The sequence below is a fragment of the Chiloscyllium plagiosum genome, unplaced genomic scaffold (genome assembly GCF_037043375.1).
Source record: "Chiloscyllium plagiosum isolate Xiang-an unplaced genomic scaffold, Cpla_swu_hap1 HiC_scaffold_32, whole genome shotgun sequence".
In the NCBI taxonomy this organism is placed as follows: Eukaryota; Metazoa; Chordata; class Chondrichthyes; order Orectolobiformes; family Hemiscylliidae; genus Chiloscyllium; species Chiloscyllium plagiosum.
The window spans coordinates 15,259,866-15,273,859 of record NW_028270170.1 but is presented as its reverse complement, the minus strand read 5'-3'; the positions used below and the strand labels follow the sequence as shown (position 1 = coordinate 15,273,859).

At 43.9% G+C, this 13,994-nt stretch overlaps 1 protein-coding gene across 7 annotated transcripts in view; it reads left to right on the top strand.

The window, feature by feature from the left end:
* Positions 1 to 13,994, top strand: part of znf385c (zinc finger protein 385C) — a 433,208-nt gene that overhangs the window by 308,597 nt on the left and 110,617 nt on the right. For all 7 annotated transcript variants that reach the window (XM_043674956.2, XM_043674952.2, XM_043674953.2 and 4 more), the window contains one exon: positions 4,698 to 4,840. In XM_043674956.2, the coding sequence (XP_043530891.2) occupies positions 4,754 to 4,840 (87 nt within the window). In that variant the 5' untranslated portion in view covers positions 4,698 to 4,753. The remainder of the gene's footprint in view (positions 1 to 4,697; positions 4,841 to 13,994) is intronic.

Genomic DNA, 13,994 nt, shown 5'->3' with positions numbered 1-13,994 from the left:
AAACTTCAAGATATCTGTCTCACAACAACCAATTGTTTCTGCTATATGTGACAAGGGCCGGCATATTGTAACCCATCAATAGCATCACCAAATATCCCCTTTCTCTCCGCCAGTTTCATTTACTAAATCTGCCTCTGAGAAGTATGCACCCCACTCTCATGCAGCCCAACACATTGTTTTGCTTCTCCTCAACAAATCTGTCCAAGAATTGCGTCTTTGCTCATATCTGAGGAGCCTTACCTCCAGGATGCAAACACAAGATAGTCATCTGAAAGTAATTCTAATTGCACCTCAAGTCTGCAATCTCCCTCAGACTGCAGAAACTTTTCACCTCCCTTCATATCACATAAGCATCAGGTTTCTGAAATTAAGCTTTTAACCTAAAGGTTACGGGTCGACTTATATACAGGTGACACTTCTGAGGTGTTGAAACCCACCCTGTCCCATCATCTCGCTTATAGCAATACATCAGTTGATCACAGAGTTACTAGATCGGAAACCACTCCTGACCAACTCCACCCCGAAACTAGCACTAAAAGACCCAGAACGTCATTTAATCATTGCTGTGCAGTCACAATAAAGGGCTGTCTTTGAATTAATAGGTTAGCATCAACTGCATGTTTGACTGTAGTAGCGAGTAGGTAGTTGGTGGAAAGAGTTGAATATTTTGACAAAACGTCAAGGGATGACTTATACACCAAATCGACTGTTACTTGAATATATATGGTATTTTGTCAATTGTGCTGACCTTTTCTGTACTTTACCTTCACTGACCTTATCTTCACTGCAGTTTGTTGCCTTTTACTTCTACATTCATCCCAAGATCTCAAAGTTGTAGAACTCCTCGTTTCCCTGGGTGTTTTCATTCACTGACCACCTACATATTAATAATATCTAGGTTTGACTTCATTGATTATTACATCCTAGTCATCCTCAACATTTTTACTCTTTGCATTTTGGAGCCATTGTCCTTCACCTTTGTTTCACCTTCCTGTTGCATTGCAATGCCAGTGTCAGGTCATGACTATAAGGCCAATCCACAATTCAAGACCTTCTGAACCCAGACATAAGAGGGTTGTCAATGAACCAAACTCACCCTTTTAGTTTCAATTTCTATCTATTCAGTCTATAATCATGGAGTAAACTTACTGGAGCTGACTAATGTATAAACTGAGAGTTGCTTACTGTCTGTATCAAGTTGACACAATATCATAATAATTGCTAAAGCATCACGAACTGTATCATTACATTGAGAACTATGCTGAGCACCTCCATACTGTTCCCTTCTCTGTGGAATACTTTCTCTTTAATGTTGCCCACGTTATCCTTTTTTTTAAATAAAGCCTCTTTGTATGAAGGGATCGTTTTCATTTCTGTAACAGTTCAAATGAAACCACTGCATTATAGACAATTTGCAGTTTCTTCAGACCAACAATGAACAAGGAATATGTAACACATAGATACAGCTGTGTGCAGGTAAGTACACTTAATCAAATTCTCCTCTGGTGCCAGTACTGTTTGGTGGAGGTCATGGGTTGTGAATAAAGCACATTCCCACTGGGTTTTTGGCAGCCACGCACAACTGTTTGCACAAATGCCTTTTGTGAACATGGTTGGTCGTTCTGCCAAGTCACCGAGTGCTGTATACATTTGCTCGTTCAGTAGACTAGACTAAATTGAAAGGATAGAAACTCAGAAACATGTGGAACTCTAAACCATCTGGACCCCAGACATTCTGTCCTGGAACCCCTTTCTGTCTGTTTAAGAGGAATAAGGTAAGAATCAAACATTCACCTTTAGCTGCTTCAAGTCAAAAACAACCAAAGATTCAATATTTGTGAAAGTTTGAATGTTTTCTTAATGGCTGCAGATGGAAATGTGTATGTTGTAACGTATTCTGTTACATCTGACTCATAAACCTTGACCAGAAGTTTAATTTCAGAACCCTTGGAGTATCCTGGTTAAGCACATGTGAGAAAATTATACACTCATCAGCCTGTGGCTGTCAGACATTAAATTAATGACTGAAATTTTATGGGGTGGATTTGTGCAGTTCACATTTTATGTTCCTGGAGAGGAATACCGTGGTAGCTAGGACCAGCTGATCTGTCTAAGCTGCAGACAAGAACATAATGATTCCCATTCAATTTTCTACAATTTCCAGATCCGAGTGTATTTTTGTCATAATTACTTATTAAACATATCTTGCTTTGGAATCCAACTAAGCAATGGCCTTCCATCTGACTGATTAGGTCCAAGTAATAGGGATGTGTGGTCAATATATTGGATACCTATTGAAGCATAACAGTGTCTCATGCCAGTTGTGAACCTGTGTGATTGACGTTTGTGTTCATGGTACAGTGTTGGTGATTAACTTTGCAGTTGAGGTCAGTGTCAGTGTCTCAGTGTTGTCCAGTTTGGGTCTCTGAAAGATCATGTGTCAATTTCATGGTTGGTGCTGAATTAACTGGTCTGAGCCAACCTGGCAGCAATGGTGCTATATCTGACCATAATATTGCTGGGCTACAGCACATAACAATTCTGATTGTTATGTAATGCAAATGTTATTGGAAACTTGCTTGAGTTCAGCTCTGATGTCATCCAAAGTTAAATAACTCTTTGTTCAGACTCACATGTGAAAGTTGGTTTTGTGAGCAAGGACTGAACTTTGTAGGTAGAGAAACAAGTTCTGTATATTGCATTATGGGCGGCACGGTGGCACAGTGGTTAGCACTGCTGCCTCACAGCGCCAGAGACCCGGGTTCAATTCCCGCCTCAGGCGACTGACTGTGTGGAGTTTGCACGTTCTCCCCGTGTCTGCGTGGGTTTCCTCCAGGTGCTCCGGTTTCCTCCCACAATCCAAAGATGTGCAGGTCAGGTAAATTGGCCATGCTAAATTGCCCGTAGTGTTAGGTAAGGGGTAAAGGCAGGGGTATGGGTGGGTTGCGCTTCGGCGGTCGGTGTGGACTTGTTGGGCCAAAGAGCCTGTTTCCACACTGTAAGTAATCTAATCTAATCAATAGTATGATATCTCTTAGAAACAATGACAGCAGCGTGCTTAAGATTTTGCACCTTTAACAGACTCGCTGGTCTGCACTGGCTCCTATTCAAACAGTGCTTCATTTTAAAATTACACCCTTGTTTTCCATGGCCTCTGGACCCCCAGTCTTCATGATTCTGAGATATCTGCTCTCTGCCTCACTTCTAACCTCTTCTTTGTCCCCAGTTGTACCCACACCAGCAGTGAAGGCTGGGCTAATGACTGCCAAGGCCCTAAATTGTGGTATTCTTTCTCTAAAACTTTCCAGCTGTCGACCTTGCTGTCCTTCCTTAAGATCCTTCAGGTCCACTTGAAAACTTGCTTTATTGATTTATGCTTTTGGACATCTATCCTCGAGTCTCCTGAGGTGGCTCAAAAGCTACATTCCTGTGAAGCACCTTAGAAAGTTCTATTGGGTCAAAAGTGCTTATACGAATGAAGTGTTGGTTTTAACCTGATCCAGCCAATGGAAGCCAGGGAGGGAGATTGGGCTGGGGTGTTTAACAGCTCCTGTTCTCATTCTCACTTGCTGGTGCCATTGGGCCTGCAGTGTAATTTGAACTCCTGGTCTGAGAAAGAACACTCGAGGCTAGAGGAACTGAAACCAGCAGCAGCTCAGGCAGCTGATTGACTTTACTGAGCTCACAAAGCTGGGTGGAGTACTGATACCTTTTGTCCTCACAAGGAAGGTTTAGCTCTTCCCCATCCAGGGAGAGGGTCACTGTCTGGATCAGAAGACCCCCTCAAAACACTCACTATGTGATTTACCTCAGCACCAGTGACTTTTTGGTAACCCCACAGTTTGCGGCAAATGTCTGCTCGCCTCTAGTTTTGGGCAGGTGATTGAACCAGATATCCAGATCAATCTGAGGTAACAATTGGAATATTGCGTGCAGTTCTGGTCTCCTTCCTATCGGAAAGATGTTGTGAAACTTGAAAGAGTTAAAAAAAGATTTACAAGAATGTTGCCAGGGTTGGAGGATTTGAGCTACTGGGAGAGGTTGAATAGGCTGGGGCTGTTTTCTCTAGAGTGTTGGAGGCTGAGCGGTGACCTCATAGAGGTTTATAAAATCATGAGGGGCATGGATAGGATAAATAGACAAAGTCACCTCCCTGGAGTGGGAAAGTCCAGAACTAGAGGGCATAGGTTTAAGGTGAGAGGGCAAAGATATAAAAGAGACCTAAGAGGCAATTTTCTTTCCACTCAGAGGGTGGTATGTGTATGGAATGAACTGCCAGGGAAGTGGTGGAGGCTGGTACAATTGCAACATTTAAAAGGCATCTGGATGGGTATATGAATAGGAACTGTTCACTGGGCTGGGTGCTGGCAGGTGGGACTAGATTGGGTTGGCATATCTGGTCGGCATGGACAAGTTGGACCGAAGGGTCTGTTTCCATGCTGTACATCTCTATGACTCTATGATCTGGTTGGGTGGTTTGGGAAATGCAGGGATGGGGTAGGGGCATGGGTCAGGGTGGGATGCTCTTTTGGAAGTTGGGTGCAGACCCGGTGGGCCGAGTGGCTTACTTCGACACGGTTTGGATTGTGTGGTTCTTTTTAAAATTTGCCATTGAAGGAGCACCATTTGCAATCTGAGTTGTTATAAGCTGCGCACTGGTAATTAATCGCTTTACCCTCCTCTGTCTTTTTCCTCAGGTTCTACAGGCCAAAGCAATAGTGTGCTAGCATCCCTACAGCTGCAAGGTCGAGCCATGCAGCAAGCTCTCGATATGAAACACTTACTACCCTTTCGGCTGAACAACCCCTCTCCTGTTGGATTATTCCCCAACTTCAGCACAGTAAGTCTTGTTGTCTGAACGTCTTCACTTTTAAGTAACCGAGCAAGAGAGAGAGAGAGAGACAAAGACTATTTGCTTTTTATACTGGCGCCTACAATATACGGTACTGTGGTGAATGAATAAATATAGAGGTGACCACATCACTGGTTTCAAGGGGTGACACTGGGAAATCTGTCCAAGGAGATGTAAAATGTAACCAGTTCTGGATAAGGTGAACCTGAGGCAAGGTCATGTGTCAGGCACAAGCAGTTGTTTTATTCACTTCTACCTTCAACATGATTTTATAGACCCCAGCTGATGCTCAGTGAATTTGGTGGCTGGTGTCTTGCTTGAAATGTTTTCAGAGGATCAATTTGTTTCGGTCTGAAGCACGAAAATATGAGCAGTAAGAATTCTACCCCAGACTGCTGAGCTTGGGGAATCAATCTCCGCTTAGGGACTCGATTTCAATCTGACTCTGGTGACAGGGATTCTACAAAATATAATTCTGGATTTATCTTTTTCTCTTTTGCTTTTCTCTTTATTTTGTATTATCAGCCCGGTCCCTTGAGGCGGTGCATAATTGGTCATAGCTTTGCTCTGAATTAGCACAGCTTCACTGTGAGGCAACAAGGATAGTTGGTGTTTGAAATGGGTAACTTTGCTTCGGTAATGTTGGAATGGTCTCGTAAAATTGAGATTCGTAGACGTTGTTGTGGGCAAGCAGCAGCATAGAAGCCCTACAGTGTGGAAGCAGACCATTCAGCCCATTAAGTCCACACCAACCCTGGGAAGAGCATCTCAACCAGACCCAGCATTTTCCAAGACCAATCCACCTAACCTCACGTCTTTGGACTGTGGGAAGAAACCAGAGGAAGCCTATGCAGGCATGTGCAAACTTAACACAGACAGTCACCCAAGGGTAGAATCGAATCCAGGGGCCTAGCATTGTTAGGCAGTAGTACAAACCACTGAGCCAATGTGCCACCCACTGGATGAGTCTACACTAAGGATGAACTTTCCAATTACTAGCTGTACTTGCTAATCCCCATGGGGTTCATGCACAAGGACACCCAGACCGGACTGTTGTGCCACATTAATCAAGGCCTGAGTGAAGCCTATGTAAGTTTCCAGACCACCACTCTTGGCTCCAATTCTGGTCTCCCTCCTATCAGAAGGATGTTGGGAAACCTGAGAGGGTTCTGAAAAGATGTACAAGGATGTTGTCAGAGTTGGAGGATTTGAGCTACAGGGAGAGGCTGAATAGGCTGGAGCTGTTTTCCCTGGAGCATCGGAAGCTGAGGGGTGACTTTATAGAGGTTTATAAAATCATGAAGGACATGGATAGGAAAAATAGACAAGGTCTTATCCCTGGGGCGGGGGAATCCAGAACTAGAGAGCATAGGTTTAGGGTGAGAGGGGAAAGATTTAAAAGGGCAACATTTTCACGCAGAGGATGGTGAGTAAATGGAATGAGCTGCCAGAGGAAGTGGTGGAGGTTGGTAAAATTACAACATTTAAAAGGTATCTGGATGGGTATATGAATACGAAGGATTTAAAGGGATATGGGCCATGTGCTGGCAAATGGGACTAGATTAATTAGCATATCTGGTCAGCATGGACAGTTGGACCAAAGGGTCTGTTTCCGTGCTGCACATCTCTATGACTCTATGACTCTTTATCTCAATCCCCACGTCCACATTTTCCCCACCTCTTTCCTATAGATATCAGCGGAGTCCAAAACTAGAGGCCATAGGTTTAAGGGGAGAAGAGAAAGATTTAAAAGAGACTAGAGGGGCCACCTTTTCACACAGAGGGTGACACACATATGGAGTGAAGTTCCTGAGGAAGTGGTAGAGGCAAGTACCGTTACAACATTTAAAAGACATTTGGACAGGTACGTGGATAGGAAATGTACAGTGGGAATATGGGTCAGATGCAGGCAAATGACACTATTTCAGTTTAGGAAGCCTGGCGAGCATGGATGAGTTGGACCGAAGGGCCTCTTTCTATGCTGAACATCTCTTTGACTGTTCTGAAAGTACATAGGAATTGACTTATTGCCCCCCTCAGGGGTTATCAGCGGAGGTGTGCTGGCACGAACAATGGCTGACCAACGTGTCAATCCCCATCTTTATCCTGCACCATACCATCCCCTTACCCCGAACTGCAGGATGGTGGATGTTCATTAGGGCCATTACATGTCAGCTCATTGTGGGTCACTCATCACCATTTTAAGGAGTGGAAGGTTAATGCTGCAGATGCTGGGAATCTGAAACAAAAACAGAAAGTGCTGGAGAAACTCAGGAAGCACCTGTGGATAGAGAAAGCAGAGTTAATGTTATGAGTTTGGTTCGGACTTCTTCAGAACTGAACAGTCATATTGGATTTGAAACGTCAACTCTGCTTCCTCACTCCACAGATGCTGCCAGACCTGCTGCGTTTCTCCAACGCTTTCTGCATTTGTTACCAATTAAAGGAAGCCTTGCTGGGATTTTTCAGATCGCGACTAAGGAGGAAGTGAGGGCTGCAGATGCTGGAGATCAGAGTCGAAAAGTGTGGCACTAGGAAAACACAGCAGGTCAGGCAGCATCCAAGGAGCAGGAGAATTGACATTTCGGGCATAAGCCCTTCTTCAGGAATGTTCCACACTTTTTGACTTTTTCAGCCAGCGTCCAGTTTTCCAGGAGCGTTGAGACCAATGCAGCCGCCTGGTCTTTAAACAGGAAGCATCTCTGACTGCTCAGCTGCTGAGGAAACTGTAGAGGGGCAGTCCCTTCACACTGTTGGTCTGCCTACAAACACCATTTCTCATTTCAGATTTGAAAAAGAAGAGCAAAAGCAGAAAAGCACATCTGTTTGAGGCACCCTCTCTCTTTGAGTTACCTTCTGCTGCATCTGGTTGTGGCTTTCAAATTGGAAGACCTCTTGGTGCTGTTGGGAGCTTACCTGACATCCTCAGGAGAAGACAGTTTGTCCTTTGACCCATAATTGTCTACCTCCAAGAAAAGCAGAATAAATGAGTTTCTCACATGCTACAGACCTCTGACTGTGGTAGAGAAGGTCTTGATCCTGGAACCATGTGACCTTGGGGTGCAAGAGCTACCCATTGAGCCACAATTGGCAACCATAACTCACGTTCCACTTGTCAAGTCATCACTATATGGTGTTCTGGAGCAAAAAGCCCCAATTACAATTTGCTCCTTCCTTCGCCTTAGGATGCTGAGGCCAGTTATGAAATAGAGTCATTGTCATAGCGATGTACGGCATGGAAACAGACCCTTCGGTCCAACCCTCCATGCCGACCAGATATCCTAACCCAATCTAGTCCCACCTGCCAGCATTCGGTCCATATCCCTCCAAACCCTTCCTATTCATATATCCATCCAAATGCCTCTTAAATGTTACAATTATACCAGCCTCCACCACTTCCACTGGCAGCTCATTCCATCCATGTACCACCCTCTGCGTGACAAAGTTGCCCCTTAGGTCTCTTTTATATCTTGCCCCTCTCACCCTAAACCTACGCCCTCTAGTTCTGGACTTCCCCACCCCAGGAAAAAGACTTTGTCTATTTATCCTATCCATGCCCCTCATGATTTTGTAAACCTCTATAGCGTATGGAAAGGCTTAGGAATCTAACATTAGACACAGCAGATAAAAAACAACTGTGACAAAGAGAGTTACACCATCTCCTCTGGATTTTCAAGGGCCAGTGATGGTGTTGTACTTAAATGCACACAGTATGTGAATCATGGTGAATGACCTGTAGCACAGATTGAAATTGGTGGGCACACAGAGATGTGGCTGCCAGGGGATCAGGGCAGAGGACTAAATATCCAAGAATACGTTCCAGATGAAGGGCTCAAGCCCAAAACGTCAGTTCTCCTGCTCCTCGGATGCTGCCTGACCTGCTGTGCTTTTCCAGCAACACACACTCTCGACTCTGATCTCCAGCATCTGTAGTCCTCACTTTCTCCAAGAATACATGTCCCATCGAAAGGACAGATTGATGGACAGAGGAGGAGAGGATGCCTTGTTTTTAAGAAAAGAAATTAAATCAATAGCAAGAAGCAATTTAGTGCTGAAAGGCAGAGAATCTGTGTGGGAAGAATTAAGGAAGCTCAAGGGAAAAAAAGACTCTGATAGCAGTTGTGTACAGGCCTCCGAGCATTAGTCAGGATGTGGGGCAGAAAATAAATCAGGAGATAGAAAATTAGATTAGATTAGATTAGATTAGATTACTTACAGTGTGGAAACAGGCCCTTCGGCCCAACAAGTCCACACCGACCCGCCGAAGCGCAACCCACCCATACCCCTACATTTACCCCTTTAACCTAACACTACGGGCAATTTAGCATGGCCAATTCACCTGACCCGCACATTTTTGGATTGTGGGAGGAAACCGGAGCACCCGGAGGAAACCCACGCAGACACGGGGAGAACGTGCAAACTCCACACAGTCAGTCGCCTGAGTCGGGAATTGAACCCGGGTCTCTGGCGCTGTGAGGCAGCAGTGCTAACCACTGTGCCACCGTGCCGCCCACACGGCGTGCCGCCCACACGCCCACATGTATGTAAGGAAAGCACCATTACAATAATCTTTGGGGACTTCAATATGCAGTTGGACTGGAAGGATCAGGTTGGTAGCCAATCCCAAGAAAAAGAATTTGTGGATATTTACAAATGGCTTGTTGCAGCAACTTGTGTTAGAGCCTATTATGGAACAGGCAATTCTGGATTTGGTGATGTGTAATGAGACAGGGAGTAATGAGTTAGGGAGCTTAAGCTGAAGGAACTCCAAGGGGGTGGTGACCATAATGTGGTAGAATTCATCTGCAGTTTGAGAGGGAGAAGCTGGAATCAGCTGTAACGGTATTACAATTGAGCAAAGGCATGAGGGAGGAGCTGGCCAGAGTTGATTGGAAGGGGCGCCGAGCAGAAAAGGCAGTGGTGCAGCAATGGCAGGAGTTTCTGGAAGTAATTTGAGAGGCACAGCAGAAATTCATCGGAAGAAAGGAGGAGCATGCAAAGGTGAGGAAGAGGCAACCTTGGCTGACAAGGGAAATCAGGGACAGTGAAAGGCAACAGTAAGAACATACAAGGTGGTGAGGATTAGTGGAAAACCAGAAGATTGGGAAGCCTTTAAAAACCAGCAGAGGAGAAGAGAAGATGAAGGGAGGAGAAGATGAAATATGAGGGTAAGCGAAATAGCAATAAGAATCTTTTTTAGATATATGAAGCGTAATGCCATTATGGTTTTAAGAGGTATATTTTGTCCTGGATTTTTTTATGAAGAGAGGTTGAGGCAGAGGTGACAAACAGCTGCTTCAAGCCAATGAAGTAAACAGCTTATGGAGTCTCGGAGTTTTTAGTAAGAGTTGGAACAGTAGAAGCAGCCTGAATGATCCAGCTCCCATAGTACTAAGATTTTTAGGTTTAGCTTTCAGTATCAGTTGCTGGTGTGAAAGCTGCTACATCTCTCTCTCTCTCTCTCTCTCTCTCTCTCTCTTTCCTGCAAGTAAAAGCTTGGGTTCCCTTCCTGCTGCTAGACTTGGATGTGAAACAATCTATGAATTTGTCTTTGCCAACAGTGCGCTTCTGTGATATTACTATATTGGAACAGTTAAGCAGTAGTTGATTATTTTGTTTAGTATTACAATGGAGTTACAGTTGAACCAATTCTTTTAGTTTTGCTTTATCTGTATTTTATGAATAAAGTGTGTTTTGCTTCAAGCCTGACAGTTTGACCAATTGAATTGCACCCAGATTACAACATCTGGCACTTGGCAGTAAGAAAAAGTTAGGCTCTAAGCTATCTCTTTGCCATGTTTTGAGGGGGTTTTGTCTGGTCCATAACAGAAGGGATTAAAAAGAGACAAGAGTGGTCATTGCACCCTTTAAAAGATGAAGCTGGAGAAGTAGTAATGGGGAACAAAGAAATGGCGAAAGAACTAAACAGGTATTTTGCATCACTCTTCACAGTTGGAAACACCAGTAGCATACCACAACTTTAAGAGAGTCAGGAGGCAGAGGTGAGTGTAGTGATCATCACTAAAGAGAAAGTCCTGGCAAGGTCTGAAGCTGGATAAATCATACGGACCAGATGGACTACATCTCATGGTTCTGAAGGAAATAGCTGAGGAGATTGTGGAGGCTTCAGAGAGATCTTTCAGAAGTTAGCAAGGTTAGATCACATGGAATACAGGGAGAACTAGCTATTTGCATACAGAACTAGCTCAAAGGTAAAAAAGGTGCTGATGGAGGGTTGCTTTTCAGACTGGAGGCCTATGACCAGTGGTGTGCCACAGGGATCAGTGCTGGGTCCATTGCTTTTCATCATTTATATAAATGATTTGGTTGTGTACATAGGAGGTATAGTTAGTAAATTTGCAGATGACACCAAAATTGGAGGTGTAGTGGATAACGAAGAAGGTTACCTCAGAGTACAACAGGATCTTGATCAGATGGGCCAATAGGCCGAGAAGTGGTAGATGGAGTTTAATTTGGGTAAATGTGAGGTGCTGCATTTTGGAAAGGCAAATCAGAGCAGGACTTATACACTAAATGTTAAGGTCCTGAGGAGCATTGCTGAACAAATAGACCTTGTAGTGCAGGTTCCTTGAAAGTGGAGTGTCAGGGAGAAGCTGTTTGGTACGTTTTCTTTGATCGGTCAGAGCATTGAGTGTAGGAGTTGGGAGGTCATGTTGCGGCTGTACAGGACATTGGTTAGGCCACTGTTGGAATATTGCGTGCAATTCTGATCTCCTTCCTGTAGGAAGAATGTTGTGAAACTTGAAAGGGTTCAGAAAAGATTTACAAGGATGTTGCCGGGCTTAGAGGGTTTGAGGGAAAGGCTGAGTATGCTCGGGCTGTTCTCCCTGGAGCGTCGGAGGCTGAGGGGTGACTTTATCGAGGTTTGTAAAATCATGAGGGGCATGGATAGGGTAAATAGACAAGCCCCCTGGGTTGGGGGTGTCCAGAATTAGAGGGCATAGGTTGAGGGTGAGAGGGGAAAGATATAAAAGGGACCTCAGGGGCAACCTTTTCACACAGAGGGTGGTGCGTGTATAGAATAAACTGCCAGAGGAAGTGGTGGAGGCTGGTACAACTACAACATTTAAAAGGTGCCTGGATGGGTATATGAATAGGAACGGTTTAGAGAGATATGGGCCAAATACTGGCAAATGGGACTAGATTAGTTTGAGATATCTGGTTAGCATGGATGAGTTGGACCAAGGCTGTTCACTTCTATGACTCTAAATCACTAGAATCAAGGAAGGTTCCAAAGAATTGGAACATGGATAATGTAGCACCTCTGTTTAAGAAAGGAGGGAAGCAGAAAATGAGAAATTATAGGCTGGTTAGTCTGACCTCGGTCATTGTTAAGATTTTAGAGTCTGCTATTAAGGATGAGATTGCAAAGTATTTGGAAGTTCATGGTAAAAAAGGTTGAGTCAGCACGGCTTCATCAAGGGAAGGTCATGCCTGACAAATCTGTTAGAATTCTCTGAGATGGTATCAAGCAAGTTATACAGAGAAGAGTCAGTGGACATGAACGATTTGGATTTTTAGAAGGCCTTTTGACAAGGTACTGCACCAGAAGTAACTAAAGAGCCAATGGTGCTAAAGGCAAGTTATTGGCATGGATAGAAGATTGGCTGACTGGCAGAAGACAGAGAGTAGGGATAAGGGGGTCTTTTTCAGGTTGACAGCAAGTGACTAGTGGAGTTCTGCTGGGTCACAGCTATTCAAATTTACATGAACAATCAGGATGAAGAAACTGAGGGCATTGTTACTTCATTTGTAAATGAGACAAAGATACACGGAGAAATTGGTAATGTTGAGGAGGAGGGAAGGCTGCAGAAGGACTTGGACAGGCCAGGAGAGTGGGCAAAGAAGTGACAGATGGAATACAATGTGGGAAAGTGTGAGGTGATGCACTTTTCATTCCTGATTTGAGAGTAATCTGGATGGAGATAAATGTGTTATCTTCAGCAAATTGGATGTAGCTGACATTTATATGAATTGTTATCTTGATAGACACGGGTACTTGGTGTAATGCAATGTGACTGAACTAAAGGCTGTTCTCTATGACATTGACACACTACTGTGTAAGACACCGGATGAACATTTAACCAGGAGCGAGATTCATAAGCACATCTGCCATTGTATTTTTCATCACTAAACAATTTTCAATTGGTCTGTGACCTTGCTCTGAAAGCCGTTTCTCTCTCTTGTTCATTGTCATGCCACTGTTTTATTTTTCAGTTATTTTATAGTTGCAGTTTGATTTGTAATAATGTTACATTGGATTATGTACCATTTTGAAATGAATCTTGAGGTTGTAATTTTAATGGAGAGAATCACAAATATGAGAAAAGACTTACAACCATTAGATATGCCATGACAATAAAGTTGCCACATTTCATGACATTTGCTGCTATTTTATAACAATTTTAGTCCCAGAGGCACTGAAAATGAAAGTCCCCACTGCTAGTGGGGGTAAATTTTCTGAGAGGTGAGGGCAGCTTTGTTTAGGAGGGAATATTGGAAGTTCATGTTTCCCCACATGCTTGGATTCCATTGTGTGTATTTTTCTTTTTCTGCACTCGGAGGAAAAGTCTCATCACCAGCTCATGGAAACACGCAAGTATTAATCCAATGAAGAAACAGGGCTACTACAGTTATAGAGTCATACAGCACAGAAACAGACCCTTCAGCCCAACCTGTCCACGTCGACCATAATCTCAAACTAACCTACTCCCTCCTGCCTGCGCTTGGCCCATATCCCTCTTAACATTTCTTATCCAAATGTCTTTTAAACGTTGTAACTGTACTTGCATCCATCACTTCCTCTGGAAGTTCATTCCACACACGAGCCACCCTCTGTGTAAAAGTTTGCCCCCCATGTCTTCTTTAAACCTTTCTTCTCTCACCTTAAAAATATGTCCCCTAGTCTTGAAATCTCCCACTCTCGGGAAAACACACCTGCCATTCACCTTATCTATACCCCTCATGATTTTATAAACCTCTAAAGAGTCACCTCTCAACTTCCAAAACTCTTAGTGGAAACAAAAAAGTCCCAGCCGCTCCTTATAACTCATTGCTGGCAACATCCTGGCAAATCTCTTCTGAACCCACTCCAGCTTAATAATATCCTTCCTATAACAGG